The sequence below is a fragment of the Dreissena polymorpha genome, chromosome 6 (genome assembly GCF_020536995.1).
Source record: "Dreissena polymorpha isolate Duluth1 chromosome 6, UMN_Dpol_1.0, whole genome shotgun sequence".
Taxonomy (NCBI): Eukaryota; Metazoa; Mollusca; class Bivalvia; order Myida; family Dreissenidae; genus Dreissena; species Dreissena polymorpha.
This window is the reverse complement of record NC_068360.1, coordinates 103,423,210-103,443,007: the sequence shown is the minus strand read 5'-3', so window position 1 is coordinate 103,443,007 and position 19,798 is coordinate 103,423,210. Positions and strand designations below refer to the sequence as shown.

The window sequence follows — 19,798 nt, the reverse complement described above, 5'->3', positions numbered from 1 at the left end:
GATTAAAAAAACATCTGAGTGATTTATATCCTATTTGTAGGCATCAGTTATAAATTAATTAATATGATATTGACCTTAAATACTACAACATTGCTGACTGCGATAATGGTATTGATATGTGTTGCTAAGCGTGTGGGTAACTTCCTCTTTTGAAAATTCCCACTAAACACAATCATAGTCCTTTTGGAGACAATGCTACAATTAAGCTAACCATCTCACATTAAAAAAACATGGATTTTAACGTAATTAATCAAAATACATTATAAAAAATGATACTTTGTGGATAACAAAGATCTATGGCTTATGTACATGTGAGTTTGAGAGAGATTGAATCGATTCCTGACACACCATGAAGACAAAAGATCAAATATAATTCAATCCATTCAGTTGTTTCGTAAATGTGTTATTTTCCGAAACATTTATAGGGAACAATGAATTGTATTTTATCAATATAAAGGAGTGAAACTCCAGCTGCTGGAGCAGTATTGCATTCTTATTATATACAACTTATTGGTCCTTTATTTAAGGCGATTTACCTATTGCCAAAACAGAACGAAACAGCACAATACGAAACAACGTACACACGTACAAGAATAAAGCTGGGTAACCTCCTTAAAACGGTTCATGCAAAACATTAGGGATTTAAACCGGTTTTAGAGCGCTCAACCTAACACTTGGCCCAGCAATATTCATGAAGTATTTAAGTGTAAATACAATTAAACCTCATAGCATTACAACTCAAATAAAACAATAAAAATAGGGAATTTAAACGCATTCAATTTAATTACCATTAAATAAATCAATGGAAGGAATGAGACTCCAAAGCATTGGTGCAGTTTGTTTACCGTTACGCTGCTCTGTCATTGTAACAATAAAATAAGAGTTACAATAATTTATAAATAATAGTTCCAAAATAAGGTAAGCTCACCACGCTTATTTTTCAAAGTCACCTATACAATTCAAAATCGTTGAAAAAAAGCACACAGGTTATTTGTGAAACGAAGCATGGATCAAGTAAAAAAACACAACATATGATTATGGGTTGTTAAATAAGCATGCACATGCATATCGATGCATATTATCTACTTATGACAAACATACAATCCCAATATCAATGTTGTTAAGGGATGATATAGTATTGCAAAAATGGGCAACGCCTTCAAGGCCTGAAACATGGATATTTTTTAAAAATGGTACCTATTACGCTATATTTACATAAGTGCGTTATATCGCCGAAATACACGTGATGGTGAATAGAAATGAGGCATAGTATGTGTGTTATGCACTTAGCACGTATTCTCTCACATTCCACTGGAATGCAATGATTTTATGTAGTCGCACTTTTCAAATATAACTGCATTTCTATGCAGTGTCTGCTTCCGAAGATTTCTGATTGTGCTTCTAAAATAAGAGTCAACACAAGCCAAATCATTGTTAAATTGTATTGAAACTGAAAAAGATTATAATACTTTCTGATAAATCAATTCATTTTTTAAAATGCTGGTGAATATTTGTACACAATATTTTACTTACACGTTATGATTGTCTTGTTACAAACGACGCTTAACTTAATTATATATATTTCGGAAAATGGGCCATAATTGCTTTGTTTATACAATAAGACTACAAATTAAAAACTTGTATGATTTTTTTACAAAATATTAGTTTTCAATCATTTGTCTTTTCCGATTAACCCAAGGTAAGTATTTATATGCATAGACATACAATTATTACGACCCGAATGAAATAAAATTGTAGAACGTACTTACATAAATGATTAGTATCGATTACACTTATTACTTAGAAATCTTGCGAACCTGAATCAAAGAAGTAGTATCACTTGCAGACCGTATACAATACTTATATACAGTTACTTATTTTAAGGCTTGGATATTTTGCATTAATGTACATAAGATAAACATCTCTTTATTTTTTTAATTTTGACATTTGATTCAAGAACTTTTAGTGTATTGTGTTTGCTGTCGGGATCAACAAACGTGGTAAACTATTGATGTGGTAAAACGAACACGTGTACAATTATCCATGGTTTTGTTGTTTTGTTAAGAGTTTTCCCCCTTTTCAACACAGCTGCATTGATATGTTTTAAAAGCAGTCATTTACAAGTTCTGTTATAGGAAGTACCTCAAGTATACACGGAAACTGCAGAACAAGATGCTTCAGATACAAAGAAATACTTCAACGGTAGGTATCTATAATAATCGTTGAGCGCCTTTATGGATATAAGGGAGTTTATGCCCGAGTACAGCAACACATACAGATCTTATTCAATCGCTAAACTGTATCAGTTGTTTTGCGAATCGAACTAATGGTCGCAATACAAATGTTTATCGTCTAACTTGTTATTCTTTGTCAAAATGATCTGTTGTTAATTTTTAAACTCATAAAGCACCTGAATAAAAGCTTAAAGAAAATACATATAAAATTGATCAAGTCAATGTTCTCCGTGTTTATGTAATGTTACGAGCAACTGATTGAAACAAGCAAATATTGCCAATATAATATTAGTTTCGATTAACAAGGAGAAGAAAACACCGTGTTTTACATTTTAAGTTTGACATAACATATCTTCATATTGTTTGTTTCGCTTTCTTTTTTATAATATTATTACTAAATATATCTCTGTGTTAATAAAATAAACCTCAAAGCGCAATAAATTATGGCAGACAACATTTTTGGTAAACCTTATAATTATTCAGGTCGCCTACGGGATCGGTAAATTACAAATATGTTAAGTATTTTGCTTTAGTCAATATTTCTTGAATGAAACATAATTATTATTTGTTTATACTATGTTTTTCAGATAATGTACAAATAGAATTGAAAAATGACTACCTAGCATCAATTCCAGACATGAAACCCGCTGCAAAGATTGTTGGATTACTCACAAACAAAATGACAGGTTTATGACAATGTTGTTTAAATTGCTGTTTCATACAACTAAAACATTGTCTATGAAAAAAACGACATAAAGATTACAAAAAGTTCTCATGAAATTATAAACATCTTATAGTTAATAATTCAATACAAGAGTATAATAATTCGACTAACGCATATTTCTGAAATAAACTTTAAGCCAAACTGAAAATTGTCTTTACTTCTTTATTATATTATTGTAGGCTTGGAAACAAAGAAATCAGGGGAGATGGAAACAGTAGTGTCTTGGTTCAACGGCAGAGATTTAGACTACACTACCGGCTTCATGAGATTCGGAGTCAGATACCAGAATGGTCGACTTATTGTACCTCTTACGGGCACATACAACATTTACTCCTTCCTTATTCTAACAGAAGACATTGACCCCTCAGAGATAAAAAATGAGAACACCAATGGAAAACTAGTTATTCATGCAATGTACAAATACAATGTCAAACTCGGACATGACGTGGAACTGGCGTCTTCTGTCCAAACACGCCGGCAGGCGACGCACAGAAATTTCAACGCGTTCAATTCATACATCTCAACATTGGTAAATTTAGAAGCCGGGGATGAAATTTCTGTCAAAATTAGCGATATTTCACTTCTAAGGGAAACAATCGAATGACACTTTGTAGCATACTAAGACGGTTTATCCTACTTAAATCAATCATTACTAATTTAGAAAATGTATATTACACTGCTATGTAAGACCAACGACCGAACGCTTTACAATATTAATAATATATCCCAGCTGCCGATTGTGCTGCTTTAAAACGATTGTTTATGACTCTACGAACCCGTCTTTAACTAATATAACGTTCATATGCGTTATGCAGTAAAATGAAATTGAACATAATTCTGTCATTTTAAACGGTTGTATTGTCGACGTCTTCTTATTTACAAATACCATATACAGAACTGAGGCCTTGAATATATTGTTTATTTTTGTATACCAAACATTGTTTACTTGTCAACTCAACCATGAGGGCCACTGGACAAGTGGAGTTGAATACTTATAAAAAATGCTGTGTTAATGCAATGGGTTGCTTGCAAGTGCAATTCTTGTAGAAGAAAATGTGTGACAGAATGTATTTATCTAAATATTGTTCGGCAAGCATACTATTGAAGATACTATATTAATAACATATAATGGTTTCGAAACATTGCACTTGACAATTTACCAATTACTATGTCACGCAAATTAAGGGATATTTTAACAGCACTTAAGGACTTGTTGATTTACTGCTTTAGCTTCCCGCTTGGTCAGTTGGTACCAGTTTGGAAATTCGTACAATACAAATTGATGAACACTAAATTATAGAAACAAGACCACGAGTCCTAGTACCAGTCTGCCTGCATGACTTGCTCCAGGTTTGGTCGTGAACTTATTATACGGAAAGTCTCCCTGGCATATTGATGTGAAGCAGTTTCAGTTACTTGCACGAAGTGGAAGCACTTTGTACACGCAAACAACAGAGTTTGTTGTTTGGAGTGTGCATTTAGCTTACTCACCACCGAACTATGTTTTATATATAAAACAAAACGCACACACATACACAGAACATTAAAAACAAAAGAAACGACATAAACATATGTTCTGTCAGTTGAAAGATGACCAGTTTACCAACTTAAGTATTAGTTTGCTGTCTCTGTTTCCATGCCGTGTAGCTGAATGCTAGAGGGGTAAATTCTTGCTTACTGATGCGAAGGTATCACTAACAGAGATTTTGCGGTAAATAACGGCGGAACACAATAATGCCATTGCTCTTGTCACTGACCTTTCCCTTGCTCGCGTGGCTGACATTACATGCGACCTCGGCTTGACCGCTCCCGGGTTTACTATTAACTACAGGATTGGTGACCAGCACCTTAAATAAGACGGTGTTAGTGTCGTCCGTAAAATAAATCGGGCTTTTCTGTCAATTCGTTGGTAGAAATCAGCAGTTTACTAATAAACCCTTTTTTTCTGTTTACCAAAATCACTACCTGTTAACCACCACTCTATAAATCACAATTTCTAATTCTAAAGGCACATGAACATGAACTTGACACATTTACCTTATAATTAAATATCCCCCCCCCAAAAAAAAAAACAACAACAAACAACAACACAATAACTAAGTAGGAATGCGGATTTCTGTGTTTATTGATTATCTAACTTTAGAGTTAATAGAAACGGATTTTAGTTATTTCATACGAACAAGAGCGAATGATGTTTTTTCCATGATCATCTTATATAGTTCATAATCATATTAAACCAAGTCAAATGATAAGAGACTACGAACAATTACATAACAACAAATTTCGAGTGTATTATTTATCGTCATCTTATAAGCGTGGTTAGGTTTATCCGCATTAACGTCGTTTATGAAAACGACTATCAATCAGGGGACTCGCGTATGTGTACAAACATTGTCACGACTTTTTCAGTTGTTATGAAATTACATTTATATAAGAAAATAACCGAACTAATACTTTATTAACTTACGCATTTTGCAGCTTATCGTATACGGAAACAGTCCGAAAACGTATTTGATATTGTTTCAGTCAAACTGGTTACAGCCTGAATGGCTGAATTGCAAACAGGTACCACATTGTTTAGAACTACTTATTGATGTGTTTTGTTCATTATTCATTTTTGAAAGAGTACACAGTCAAGTGCAAAGGCCCTGCTGAGACTCGAACTCAGATTTCAATGTCAAGCCTCTAGCCGACATTGCGTTCTTCTTTGAACTACAGAACCAAACATACACATTGATGACTGTGTACTCTGCTGTATGAAGTCATTATTCGAAGATGTTTTATGAATGATAGATGGCTGCTTATTTATAATTGCATCGTTGCATGCACGAATATTTTAACGTACGAACTTGTGGAGTGGGTAAAGTCACTTTTCGGCCAACGGATGGGCAATGTGCGATCGTCTTTTTTATATAAGCAACAAAACGTCATAAAGACTGTATTGTGCTTGGCGAACGTCTTTAATACGGCAACTCGGTTGTCACAATGAAATCTGGCATTTTTACGTTTCGATCAACAACCAAAATAGTGTTGGAAGTAACAACTATGCTATATTGGCTAAATACCAGTATGTGAATAAGTAATGATTTCAAATTATACATAGGTGATGCCATGCCATTGTCTTTGGTATATATGGCAGGCAATACCGTGACATGGTCTTTGTCAAATAAAAGAATAGCATGTGTTATCACATGAATGAAAGACATGGCTTTTCGCTGAAAGTGTAAGATAACTTCGAAGTATCTAGTAAGACAACACAATGCGTTTGATGTATACTATTATATATATAAGAAGAAGGTGCGCCTTTTATTATACAAATCATAAATTTTGGTATGTACTTTAAAGCAAAGCTGTGAAACAAAGGCTTGCGTGATGCAGCCAATATCATCAGAACAGCATTAAGTCCATAAATGTTTTACGATCATAAAATGTGCTTTCAATAATGTAATGTTTTATGTTTACTATTACTAATATACTCGTACACAAATTGTTTGCATATTATACAATATAAGGCATGTAGTTATGCGTGCTATATGTGTGCATTATATTATAACTAGTGTGAGTATTGTGCTGCCCAAAGGAAATATTGTATTTGCATAATAGCCAAAATAAGTATATATATAATCTTTGAAACTTTTTTTTTGCAAGAAGTAAATCAAATATCATTATATTTTATTTTCGTGTTTTCTTCAATGTATCATACACTTGACTCTAATAGTAACCTTCAACATTAATAAAAGTAAGAAATACATGCGTAGTTGCTTTTTGTGAATTTCATTTTAAACTAATATAACCATTACGTTCGTTGTTTTAGACCAAAATGATAATATCTTTTGTATATGAACACTTACAAAATTGCGCGATAATTACAGTAAATGTTGTAAGATTCCATGTAAGATGACGTCAAATGCTTACACTAAGTGTCACTGATATTTTTGCCCATTCGTCTCATAGCATGAATTAAATGACCGCACTTTTATTTAGCTTTAAACGCTCGTCAAACATCCTCAATCTTTGTACAGAAGTTCAAATAACGCGCCAACAATATGACGCTTCAGAGGTAATACGAGACGTTAGATACACTTCCATGATGTGCAGCTCGGATTGAAATACGGCATATCGTTCAGTAAGCGTAATTCAGTCATTTATGTACTACAAATGTCAACTGTCGAGTATACTCAAATACACAATCAGCCTTGTTTGCAATCGTAAAGAAAGTCGCAATTCACAAAATAAATCGATAATACAATACGTTGCAATTATTTATTTTAAACATCAAAATCTAACAATTAAAAGGATTTAATAGTGTTTAAGAAAAATATGCAACTTTTTTTTCGGGTTATTTGTTTGAAAGCATACAGCGTAACATGTCCGCTGAAATAGCAATGCAAACATACAGCTCGTTTAGCGAGCTATGAGGTAGACTGTGGGATAAATACATTGTCAAGAGTCTCACCATGTGTATAATCATATATCATATCGATTTTTTAGAAATGACGATTGACAATACAATTTATTGTCAATCGTCATTTCTACATAATATATATTATATATTCGCCCAATTGATGCACAAAAGTACCATCTGCATTCTTATTTCATTGTCAAATGGTACCTTTTTGCTCCAATGCTGTGAAATAAAAAATAGTAAAGTAAAAATTACATGTGACTAGCTTCTCTTCTGTAACAAAACGGATATATAAACTGAACAATGTGTTTGTTTTTTTTCGAAAATAACCTACTAGTGTTCCGATATAGACTGAATGCAAACTAGTTATGGTCCCGTGTTTTACATACAAATAACTCTACAAAAAATATAACCCCCAGTTAATATTGATTGTATAGATGATTCGTAAATATAACACATTACCATTCAAACCAATGTCCCGAACAAAGTATATAGTGTGTTTGAGAAACTTGACTTATCAATGTGTATAACTGTAATGTGGGATCTTCAGTCGAAAGCATCCACGCGACGAGCACGCAATCCCACGGTGGTGGACGTCTGTGGAGCTTCTAGGCCCGTATTCATCAACCGATTCTTAGACTTAAGAATAAAGAATAGACTTAGAACCAAGAAAAATGTGTTCAGTGTTTAAATATAAACAGGCCTCCACTGGTGATTATGTCATAAACAAAATGTTCTATATGAAGAATAATATAGAAAGAGATGTTTACTGCAGAGTTTGACTCAAAAATAAATAAATTCTTGAATATTCTAATTTAAAGAATTTTCTTTATTCTTAGACTTAAGTCTAAGAATTGTTTGGTGAATACGGGCCCTAGTCAAATCATGTGTACACCAAAAAAATTATCACCAGGATAAGACATCAGTGCAATATTGCTGATTTTAACAGAAATTTCGTCTCCAGCCTCTAATTGCACCAAAGTAGAGATTTGTGAACTGAACGCGTTGAAATTTCTATTGGTCGACAGCCGATGTGTTTGCACAGAAGATGCTAGTTCCACGTCGTGTGCTAGTTTGACATTGTATTTGTACATTGCATGCTTAACCAGGGTGTTGTTCGCATTCCCATTCCCATTTCGTACCTCCGGGGAGTCATTGTTTTCAGTCAAACTCAGAAAGGAGTAGATGTTGTACGTGCCAGTAAGAGGAACAATCAGGCGACCGTTCTGGTATCTCATTCCGTATCTCATGAAACCTGTCGTGTAATCTAAGTCTCTGCCGCTGAACCACGACAACACAGTTTTCATGTCATCTGGATTGTCTCGCGTTGTATCAGTGCCTTAAATACACAATTAACATATTTTTAAATTGAACACCCATAGTATTTTATCATTTTTATTTTACGAATTTAGTTTGATTCGGATTCGATTCTATTTAAGAATCGTTAACGCATGTTTTGGTTACGGTTGTTCAAGTTATATTAAAATCACAAATTAACTTCCGTTAACAAATTATTACCTGTATGTTTGCTTGATTGTTGGCCTACAAGCTTTGCAGCCGGTTTCATTTCGGGGATCGATGCAAGGTAATCATTTTTGAGCTCAATCTTCACATTTTCTAAAAAAATTAAGAAGGTGTGTGATACACGTTTCGTAATATTGTCGTTTTTTTGCTATTGCAATATGTTTCATGAAAATGCTTTATTAACACCATTAAACAGGTCATAAGTTATCATAGTGTACCTTACTTTCATGACACACTGTACAATGCACCTATTTACCCCAATATGACACGCACAGACTTTAAGAAATCAATATTTCTCGAAATAGATTTACGTATTTATATTGAATTTAAATTCTTCATACCATCAAAATATGTCTTGGTGTCCGAAGCATCTTGTGAAACGGTTCGTTCGTACACAATAGCAATCTCCTAAAAAACATAGAAAGCATGGGTATATATATCGTACTCTTCTACCTTGCTGATCTTTATTTACTCAATATTGTGTTAATTTGGCATGTTGAAACCATAGAGCAGTTATTTAGACTACATAGCTTGACAATGATTTACTCATTGATAAAAAATAAATCAGCAGTAAATGATAAAGATAATATATTTAATAAAAAGTTATATAATAGTTGTTTGCTCCTTTTTGTTTATTACTTCCTAAATAAAAACACTGATTCGCATTTTATTTTTATATATATCTCGCACACATATAATATAATAACATATTACTCTTTTCTAAAATGAAAACAAATAAAACTGTGGAACGCTGTATCTGTAATCCTATCAATTATCCCCCTTAAAGATAACTGAGATAAGTAAATAGTATTGTATGTATTTCGTTAAAACTTTATAGAACAAACGTATTTGTTTTGTAGTACTTGAACGGACGTGTGATAACAATGTTGTAATGCACACATTAAAACGTTTATATGCAATCAAATACGATTAAAATTTCTTAATATAAAATATCTGCTTATTGAAGATCCATTGAAAAGCTGAAACCATTCTGAAACTATTGAGTGGAATACCGTTTATTTTATTTTTAGGAACCACGGTGTTGTTAGAAAACCTCAGTGTTGAAGATAAGATGCTTTGGTTTTTAGGCAATTTGCTTCCTCAAAACGAACGTACATGGAGTATATGTAGCTCAAATGATATCGATGGCGAGTATCCTTTCGTAATTGTATGTCCTCTTTCTACCAAAATTAGAAAAGTGTATATCGACAAATTCTATTATAACCGACCTCGTATGCGTTTATGCATTCATTTATTAATTGTTTATGGTGTATGTTTTTTAACATTGGTCTACGAATGTATGCTTTGTTCATGATCGTTTCTGAAAAAAAGTTGTTTCGAATGACAATGCGGTCCAATTTGATCGACAAAATGCTGTGTAATTCTGTGCATATATGTTTTAGGTTCAACTTTTTCTCAGAATGACACGTATGTCTGTCCTTTAACAACCACTGAACATCAAGACGAAATACAAGAACACTACATAATATCCATGCTACAAACAAAATTTACCTTAAAACAAGTGTTGTTTTTTTCAAAAATAAGGTCTTCAGTTGTATTTATACTGTATGTGTTTGTATGCTATTTCCGAAAAAACAACCCAAACATATAATAATGCAAATACGTGTCATTTTTTTTTCAACCTTACCGTTTGCAAACAATTAAAAATAAAATACAATAATAGCATGTTTCCTTTTGGTGAATGATTCATGCCATATCTGCGGGTTTTAAGACGGAAATCAACACGGAAACACGAATAACGTCTAAAATCCCCACGAGTTGTTCGTTACACCAGGAATTATACCAACTTTGGCAATCTACAATCGCGTTTAATGTTTATTCACTTGTATAACATGATTATGTCATTCTAAAAGAACGATCTCCTTATTTCGTATTAAAGCCTACCCAGGTCCCAACTCTAACCACATTAACAATTTTGTATGAAAACTCCTCATTTAATGAAAAGTGTTCGATACTTGTTCATTTGAAATCGCAAGAATCCAATAATTTACAATCCCATGAATATATCCACACATATGTGACTTAATGAAATGTGTATTGCATATGCTGAACATTAGCATAACAATAAAAAAAATGCATTAGGCATTTCACCAACTTTTTCCAACAAATGTTTTAAAGTTGCAGCTGTTTCTGTGCATTTAACCTCGCCGTTGCTTTTTAAACATATGTTTGTATTTCCATCTACTGGTTTAATGTCCGGCATAGTCCATACGGTTATCACAACGGACACCAATACGCACAAAAGCAGAACAACTGCACACACCGAACATGTTAGTAAAGGATTTATTTTCGAGTCTCTCAATGTGCCCACAACGTTACTGCAAGGCATAGTTTTTTTCAAACAGCGTTAAGCAATCAAGCCCTCACGAACGACTGTCGACAAAGCGCCTTGTAGTTCAGGTTGTATGTAAAGTATCGGTTTAAGTAACCACAACGAGACTCGCTTTTACATATTATCAGGCAATCTCTTGCACGACTGTCACTTTACATTCACCTCTGTGTTGGGCTCACAACGGACTATTGTTATGAAAGCGTCTCATTCATGTCATGATTATTCCAAGCGTTCATCATTGAGGTGACAGTATACTAAACAATCTCTTGCACGACGGTGACATTGCATTAACTGCATTAAAGAAAACCATCTCATACCATGATATCTTATATCAGTCTTAATTAATTATTATAAAATTGATGTTTTTTTATGTTAAGAAACCAACATACATAAATACGTCGAAACAATGCCTAACGGCACTCAATAAAAATAAAAAAAATGTACAATTGTTTACATTTGTGAAGTGCGTGGAATGATTACATCTGTGTAAATGGGCAATAAAATAGTTCCAAAGAGTTGCATTAAAACTCACAAGTTTTTGCACGATTTATCGTAAATTTAAAAGTCATATTTCTTAATTTAATGCTTGCGATCTTGAATATCCACACAAATATACATTGTATGCGTTTGTTCGGTTTTAGCTATTTGGTAGACAAAATGGCGTGCTGAGCCTTATGCAGAGTTGTATGTGAGAGCAAGGAACGACAACTCTGCGTGGAGATTGATTATCAGGTGGTATCTGATCTTGTTTATAATGACATCGCTCGGTTTATAGTAGAAAACGATATAGCTATTTTCTGCAAATGGTCATAGCTTAAAACAATGTTTTCATAATAATAAAGAACGCAAATTAACATTCCTGACTGAAAAACGAAAAACCAATACAAATTCTTTACTTTTTTGCTTTGATAGTTTAGCAAATATTTGAATTACTTATATCTGGATTGTTTTAATGGATATATCTATTAGATTTATTACATATGAAAAAGGTAGTATATGATGGTCAATCGGAATCACCAAAAACCATACATTTGATATTGAGTTTTTACTCACAATTCGAGCATTAAAATGTGACATCGATTTTGGTTCGAAAAAAGTACTCGAATGTGAACGAACGTGTTTGTATTAGAGATGTTGAAATTCATTAAATGATGCAACAAGATGATATCAGTAGATAAACCTTATTAAAACAGTGTCAAGTATTTATAGCAACGGATTAATCGGCAAACTGTATGAGTAAGGATAGCTGACAGCATGTGACTAATTTAACGAAACATATAAACGGCCTTTAAACTTAGGTGAAGTACAGATACAACAACAAAATAAACACGAATAGATATCATATCCGTTATGAAAACAATGCGCACATGCTCTCCATAATCTTTATAGGACTATACCGTAATCTATCCGTTTGTCAAACTTCGACTATATTATTTAGAACGGTCGAAGGCCGATTATTTACCTTGACACATAACCCCGCGCTTTTGAACAATCTTTACCAATCAAACGCTTGATATCATTTCATTTTTGAACACACTTATTGGCATCTTCTTAGCCTCAATTATTATGTCAACATTTATAAAAGGAAGTAAAGAATTGTATCCTTCATATTGCTATATATTTAACAAAAGGTAAAACATAACCTTGCAAAGTCAAATGATTATGACACAAAACACGCTGATTATTCATCAAACTTATTTGATTTCAATAGCAGTTAGGTCATAAGTCATATAGTTTAAGGACGTTCTTCTTTGTAAATTGATTTAGATCATTCAACACTAGCAATAAATATTGTAATTGAAAAGCATTAACACGTAAATCGATCGTATCCAATTTTGCAGTTTAAAATAGAACACACATAATGCTTTGTGACCTGTAACTATGTGCGGAATAAACTCAGCCTTATACATTAGTGTCATTTTACTGCGTCTCATACTTTGAGCTCATGTTATCTGGGTTTACGAATAGTGTCTTCATTTATATCGGTTAATCATGTACCGAGTGCATTGTTGGCCTTGTCACGGTGGGTAAACGCATAACATATTACATTTAACCGATAGTTGCCTGTAGTTTTTATAGCGTCATCCATCAGAACGTGGCTCTATGGCTTGATTCTATACTGTCGTTTATATTTAGCTGTGAGATAATACTTCAACATTATTTTCTGAAAAGAGAACACGAACAAACCACCTGCCGACAACATTATCGGATTTCTCGACGTTCAAGGTTGTTTTAATTTATAGGACATTTAGGCCAAACACATAGACACATATGTTTATTTTTTATTTCGTCCGTATGGTCCATTTTGAATATCATCCGAATTGCATTTCCGTACATTTAGTTAAAACTACATATATATTACGACATAGACTTTTTGTCAACGGTTAATAGTAAATGGAGGCCTTTGAGTAGCTTTTGTAAGAATATTCAACAGATATTCATAAACTATTAAGTTAGTTTTATGCGGTTTGCGCTTGCCTCTTGAGAGATGGAAAATGGTATGAATATATTTGTTTGCTCGGTCGCTCATATGGCTAGGGTAAAAATCCCGTTTAACATCTGTTAAATTTGTTGTAGCCTTAGTTGGGATTAATCAAGCTTCGCTGATGTAATGCTTGTCATGATTAAGCGTCAATAGGCCTGTCATTCTGGTCTTTGTTTGCAGTAAAGAGCTTATTCAAGCAGACAAGTCATTTCATATCGTAGCGAAACAAATTTGGCGGGAGAACAATTATATTTATAAAAATTTAACTAATTGGGTGTCATTCTTATGTCTAAAGCATTTATTTATTTTTAAGTATTCGTAAATCGAGTCGACTGTCTTTAAGAGCACGTCATACCGATATGAAACAGAATTGCAAAATATACAAAAAGGAAACACATATATATGATACAACAAGTTAGTAATCACTGTGTGATATATGGTTCATACCCGATGTACGACACTTCATGATTATTTATTATATTTCAACCTTATCTTACGGGTTTCTTCGAAATCGTTCATGTTATTTAAACATTTGTACATTCGCAGGGATATCGACCGGCTGTGTTTGCACGCGTTCTCAATGTGCTGCAATATGGACTGTTAGTACATTAAAGTGGCTTACACAGTTCAATCTACGTTGTTAAATCAAAATTCATAATGTGTTCATTTGTGTGTATGTACACCAAATGCATGCATTCACTGGTACATTAAAATAAAAGAACACAACAAAGTTATTAGTAATAGCGTAGAAACCAAAATGAAAGAAAAACACTTGTCTATAAGAGAACCAGAGTATTAATTTCCGGTTAAATATGCAGCTTTGCAGCACTGGTTTGCAAGACACTTTGGCCATGACCTATATTTGTTGTAAAAACAGGAAATAATACGGTTAACGAATACATCGTTTGCAGCTGTTTAATACTCAGTTGGTTGCAAATAACTTGCAACTAAATTGTATATGAGCGTGGTTATGTTAAACCATTCGTTTGCATTTATATTTGTATTTATATGTTTTATGGTTTATGTAGCAGTGCAATAAAAGATCAATTTGTAATTTGTATAGACACGTTTGCAAAATTAAAAGTTTAAAAGACCACACAGGGTTTGAATAATAAGACAATTGTTATCTAATATGAGTTTTATTAGCGATTATATTGACAAATTGTCGGGTTATTTAAAACTATTAATCGTAATTGAAGATTATATTTCTATTGAAAGATAATGTTGTTTTGTGTTTTAATTTATTTTCAAAGTTTGTTAGAGGCTACCAGCCAATACAATAAAATATCATCTGAATGCGTTGCAAAACCACGATTTAAATCGCCAAGTTATCGCCAGGTTATAAACGTATAGTTCACAGTGCAATTTTCAAAAGTGAACCAGGCAAACAAAACTAAATGCGTAAATACAATTTAGCAAAAGCCCAGTGAGATATTGAGCATGACCCGATTGCATTATCACTTGTAAGAATATAGGCCAAGTGCGATGCAATTGGGCGTTCTTATGTTAAATGCTTGATGTAATATAGAATAAGTATCGATTACTGCATGAAAGATATTGAAATAACTATATGACTAATCTTCTTTCTTATATTACGTTCGATTGCACAGTAACATTCAGGTCAATGCCATGATAAGGAATCGGATGCTTTATTTAAACAGGCATTGAATGACTGTTATATTGCATAGGTGCATAGGGTAGTCACAATCATGTGTACTATAAACAATTATGCATATGGAGTGTAATACGAAACATAGGCATCTGCTTAATAAATATTTCATGCATAATTAATAAACAGGAATAATATTGGTAATATACTTATTTAAATATTTTAGTGGGCATGAGTGAATCTGAAAATAATGTGTATACGAACAGGAATAGATTTATCAAAATATTTATGTGTTTTAATTTACAGACAGAGTTTATTTCAAAGCATAGCAATACCATTATATTGGTATGGTTTTGTTTGTCTCTAGTGTCAGTTGGGATTGTATTACGTTTTTGGACGTATATTAAACTCATTGATGACCATAATAGCGTGAGCCTGTTTGCTGACGTAAAACTTCAGTGTACACAAGATCTTCCATTGTTAGCAATCCTTATTGAGGAGGTAAGTTTGCTTTGCTTATATTATTTTCTCTATAATGAACCTATCATCGCTATCAGACCATTTTAATGGCGATTGTTCTCTTATCATACTGCAAGTGCATACTGCTTTGTCGTTATGTACGACTTAGCGTGAACATATGGATGTAATGGCAAATTAACAAAAGGCGATATATATATAAATATGTATTGTATCATATTTAATTGTTTAATTAAATATTATATTCGGTTTAAACATGTTACCGCATAACACGCATATGAGTTCATTTTGAATGGTATATTAACCATTTAGATCATGTATATTCATGGAGATTAAATTGAACAATTGATTCATTCATATCATATATGGATGGTGCTTAGTTGAATGCAAAAGTTTCTATTAAATAACATAAACATAATAAGCATTGTAACACTAAATGTCATTGATCAATACGAGGTTCCGTTTATAAAATTAAGAGGAGTGTTGCATGCACTAGTAAACATGTTGTTTTAACTGAATGCTGTTTACACTTATACACAGGGTTGCCATGTGCAAACAATTGTGTATATTTAACAGGAGGTAAATCACACGTATGCACAGATAAATAACCGCAATTATGTATTTTTACGGAATTTCTGAACAGTAAGTTAAATTCTGCTATTTGTTATCGATTTGTTTGCACAGTGTTTTAGTTTAACATTAACATGTAGTCACTTGAAAGATTATTTGTCAAACCCGGATAAGTTAATTCAATTCAAACCTATTTATTTACGCTCGATTGAGTAGAAAGCCTAAGGCTCAATAAAACACGCTCGAGTCCGTTTCCTGCGTAGAACCAGTGCTTAGTGTATTTCATGTGAGAGCTAAAGAACGCCCCTCCCCCAACGTCGAATCCATGACCTCCCGGTCGCTAGGCGGACAACATATCCACTAGGTCACACCGACCTTCGGGATTCAAATTATTTTTTCGGTGCACAATTCACAGCAAAATTGTTCATCGGGACGATATATAATATATTTCTTTGCGGCCATATATCGGTATTTACCGATGCTACATCGACAACGGCATAATGCCGCCTTTCTCGGGAAATTGTTCCGATATTTAAAAAGCTTGGCCCTACATCGGCCCAATAACATAGCTTCACATCGGCCAGAGATCGGACATTCAACACGGTGTGATGTCGGCCGGACATTGAACATGGAACATTGCCGTCTTTTAAACGCTTTTATACCGCGATCCAAAATATCAGCCCGCCATCGCACTGATATAATGTGTACATCGTACCGATATCGGAGCTTAAAATTGGCCCGATAATGGCATTGCACTAAGGCGCGATATCGGTTCGACATCGACACCATAATATTAGAAGCATGAACGCAACCACACTTTAGCAAATATATTACAAATTGCTACTTTTTTTTAGTATTTTTGTTCTTACATATGGTACAAATTGAATATTTCGCAGACTGAAGATGTGGTGTTTTCATAATTCTTGTAGCTCGGGTCACAACATTTAATTATAACCAAATGATTGTGTGCCTTTGTCAATGCTGCAAACGCGTGTGCGTAATATTTTATTATGAATTATGTGTTTGTTTGCTTATAGAGCACGTTCCAGTAAAAGAGTTCTACTCAGAGAGATTAACTGACCGGAAGCAGGCAGCCAGGCTTGTCGGGAGCACAATTTGTTTTACAAATGGTAAACCGTTAAATATTCAATTAGGCTGTTGTTATGCCTGTATTCGCGGTTTGTTGTTGAAAATATGTTAAATTGATAGAATATGTAACAAATGAATATATGCTTGATTATGTCTAAACAAAGAAACGTGTTTTCGATTCCAATCTAGTGTTTAACCAGTTATTAATATTTTATCTCTTTATTATAGATTTTCTTAAATCAACATTAATTAAAAAAAATCACAATTGATACTTCAAATAATTGAATCCCCCTACATATATCATTAACGTGATGACAGGTTTGTGTGATCTACTTGCAGACGACAAGATTCGATCTACGGAGAAGGTCTTATTTGATGGGGATGGAGTTCATCCTAGCCTCGGGTTTCTTAGAAACTGTGTCCTGCTCCAAAACGGTCGCCTTATTGTACATCTTACGGGAACATATCTGATTTATTCTTCCTTCAACCATCGATTATATTGCAGCTTATTTGGAAGTCTTGTGGCACCGTTGGTCCGGCATTATATATACCGATTCAACATCCGCCTAGGTCACGACCAAAATGTGGCGTCAACAATTCAATACCAGATTAATTATAATTGTGCAACATTTGTTGACTTCAAAACTGAAATATCTACATTGGTGGAGCTACGAGGCGGTGATGAAATCTCTGTCAAAGTGAATGACTGCTCTTTTCTTATTCATTTGGAGGAAAATTATTTTGAACTGCGTTTAATTCGACAGTCGTAAGTAATGATATTTTTAATATTTATATAGTAACACTTCGTTTCATAATGTTTATGGTGTATAACTAGATTAGGTAGTTTTTATTAATTAATTAATTATTTATTTTTTATTTATGTTTTCTTATTAATATATTAACTAAATCTGATGAAATCAACTATTTTAGATATGCGTATGTTATCTTTTTTAACGACTTAATAACGGAGCCCTTTACTACATTGACACCCCGTATTTTATGCTATGATTTGTATCACAACACTATTAGTATTGTTTAAGGTCAGTATGAGTATTATAATAAAACGAAGCTCTTGAAAGCTAACTTATTAATTTACGGTTTGTTTAATATGAAGTATATTTCAATGACCTATATAGAACCAATGAAATGCATGTTTACTGTCCGTTCTCTCTAAACAGATGACGGATAGATACGGTATTGCTATAATTAAAACATATTGATAAAGGGAGACTAAGCACAAAACGCAAACGGTTCTTAGTGTAAGCATAATGCCCGATTTATGCGTATTACTTGTTTCGTTTTACATTTAGGTTATTATGCCTTTCTCAAAGCTTACATGTAAACTAATCAGTTTAACAATCAATTTTTCAGTATTGCTTTACTTTTTCATAAAGCGATCTTTATTATGGTATATCAATTACCCAACTATAATATTGGAAAAAAAAACTGGGGTGTTGATATTGACTGTTTAAACTTTGTCTAAACATTTGGACAAATAACACACGCCAACAAACGTTTGCTTCGCATGCGCTTGAACGGTTATAAGAGAAATCAATTGTAATGGAGGCAGTTTTTTTCGTGAAGAGCATTATCATATTCATTTGGTTTCAAGTAGTTCATAGAAGGTCGAATTGACACATCTTCATAGGAAGATTTCTATTTTATAGCAGTGCTGAAGTGGATTACAAATAATTTATTTATTTATAGGTTTTCAAGTTATAAGTATACGAAGAAATACGATCCACAAACATTTAAAGCAAATACATACATATATTGTGATCCAGGACGTTGTTGACTGGACATATTATTTACCTTGTTATCGTTCGGAACTAATTTTGAAATAATGCTTACCTATCTAAGGATGCAGTTTTCCTAAAGAATATACCTATATACGCGTTTACACAAAATATCGTGTGTTATTTATTTGAAAGTGAATAAACATGTACATATTTTCAACATAATGCGACATTCAATTTAATTAAGTAAAATGCGATTAATCAACACCTTCAGTTGATTCCATTCATTACATCTTTTGGAAAATCGGTATTTAGTTAATTATTTCGCATACATATTGTTCGTCTATTTTTCTATTGAAGAGAGACAATATATTTTGGTTAGAATTTTATGTGTGATGTTGTAGCTTGTTATGTTAATGAATAAATTCACGAAAATGAAAATTTGACGTGTTTTTTTTAACAATATGAACAATAACTAAATACTATAACAAAGCATCCGAAAACCGGATGATTGATTGGATGCTGATGCAGAATTGTACAGCTAATTAGTACACGCCTAATTTTTAAAAACACTGAGCTCAATTGAGTAAGG

At 33.1% G+C, this 19,798-nt stretch overlaps 2 protein-coding genes across 4 annotated transcripts in view; one reads left to right on the top strand and one right to left on the bottom strand.

The window, feature by feature from the left end:
* The window catches only part of LOC127834929 (uncharacterized), a 438,004-nt gene that overhangs the window by 7,479 nt on the left and 410,727 nt on the right, over positions 1–19,798 (top strand). The gene's annotated exons all lie outside the window — the stretch shown is intronic.
* On the bottom strand, positions 7,208–11,573 carry LOC127834927 (uncharacterized). 3 transcript variants are annotated; one of them, XM_052361058.1, is made up of 4 exons: positions 11,172–11,573; positions 9,229–9,295; positions 8,882–8,980; positions 7,208–8,702 (listed from the first exon to the last, which is right to left on the bottom strand). In XM_052361058.1, the coding sequence occupies exons 1-4, from the start codon at positions 11,235–11,237 to the stop codon at positions 8,242–8,244; spliced, it is 693 nt and encodes a 230-aa protein (XP_052217018.1). In that variant the 5' UTR covers positions 11,238–11,573; the 3' UTR covers positions 7,208–8,241. The 3 variants fall into 3 exon arrangements, with proteins under 3 accessions (XP_052217018.1, XP_052217017.1, XP_052217019.1); XM_052361057.1 differs by having other exon boundaries at positions 11,004–11,510; XM_052361059.1 differs by lacking the exon at positions 11,172–11,573 and adding an exon at positions 10,536–10,967.

Coding starts and splice junctions, on each gene's coding strand:
- LOC127834927 (XM_052361057.1), bottom strand. CDS start 11,237: ATGCCTTGCAGTAACGTTGTGGGCACATTGAGAGACTCGAAAATAAAT. Junction 8,981..9,228: donor CACCAAGACATATTTTGATG/GTATGAAGAATT, acceptor TAATTTTTTTAG/AAAATGTGAAGATTGAGCTC. Junction 8,703..8,881: donor ACAATCAAGCAAACATACAG/GTAATAATTTGT, acceptor TGTGTATTTAAG/GCACTGATACAACGCGAGAC.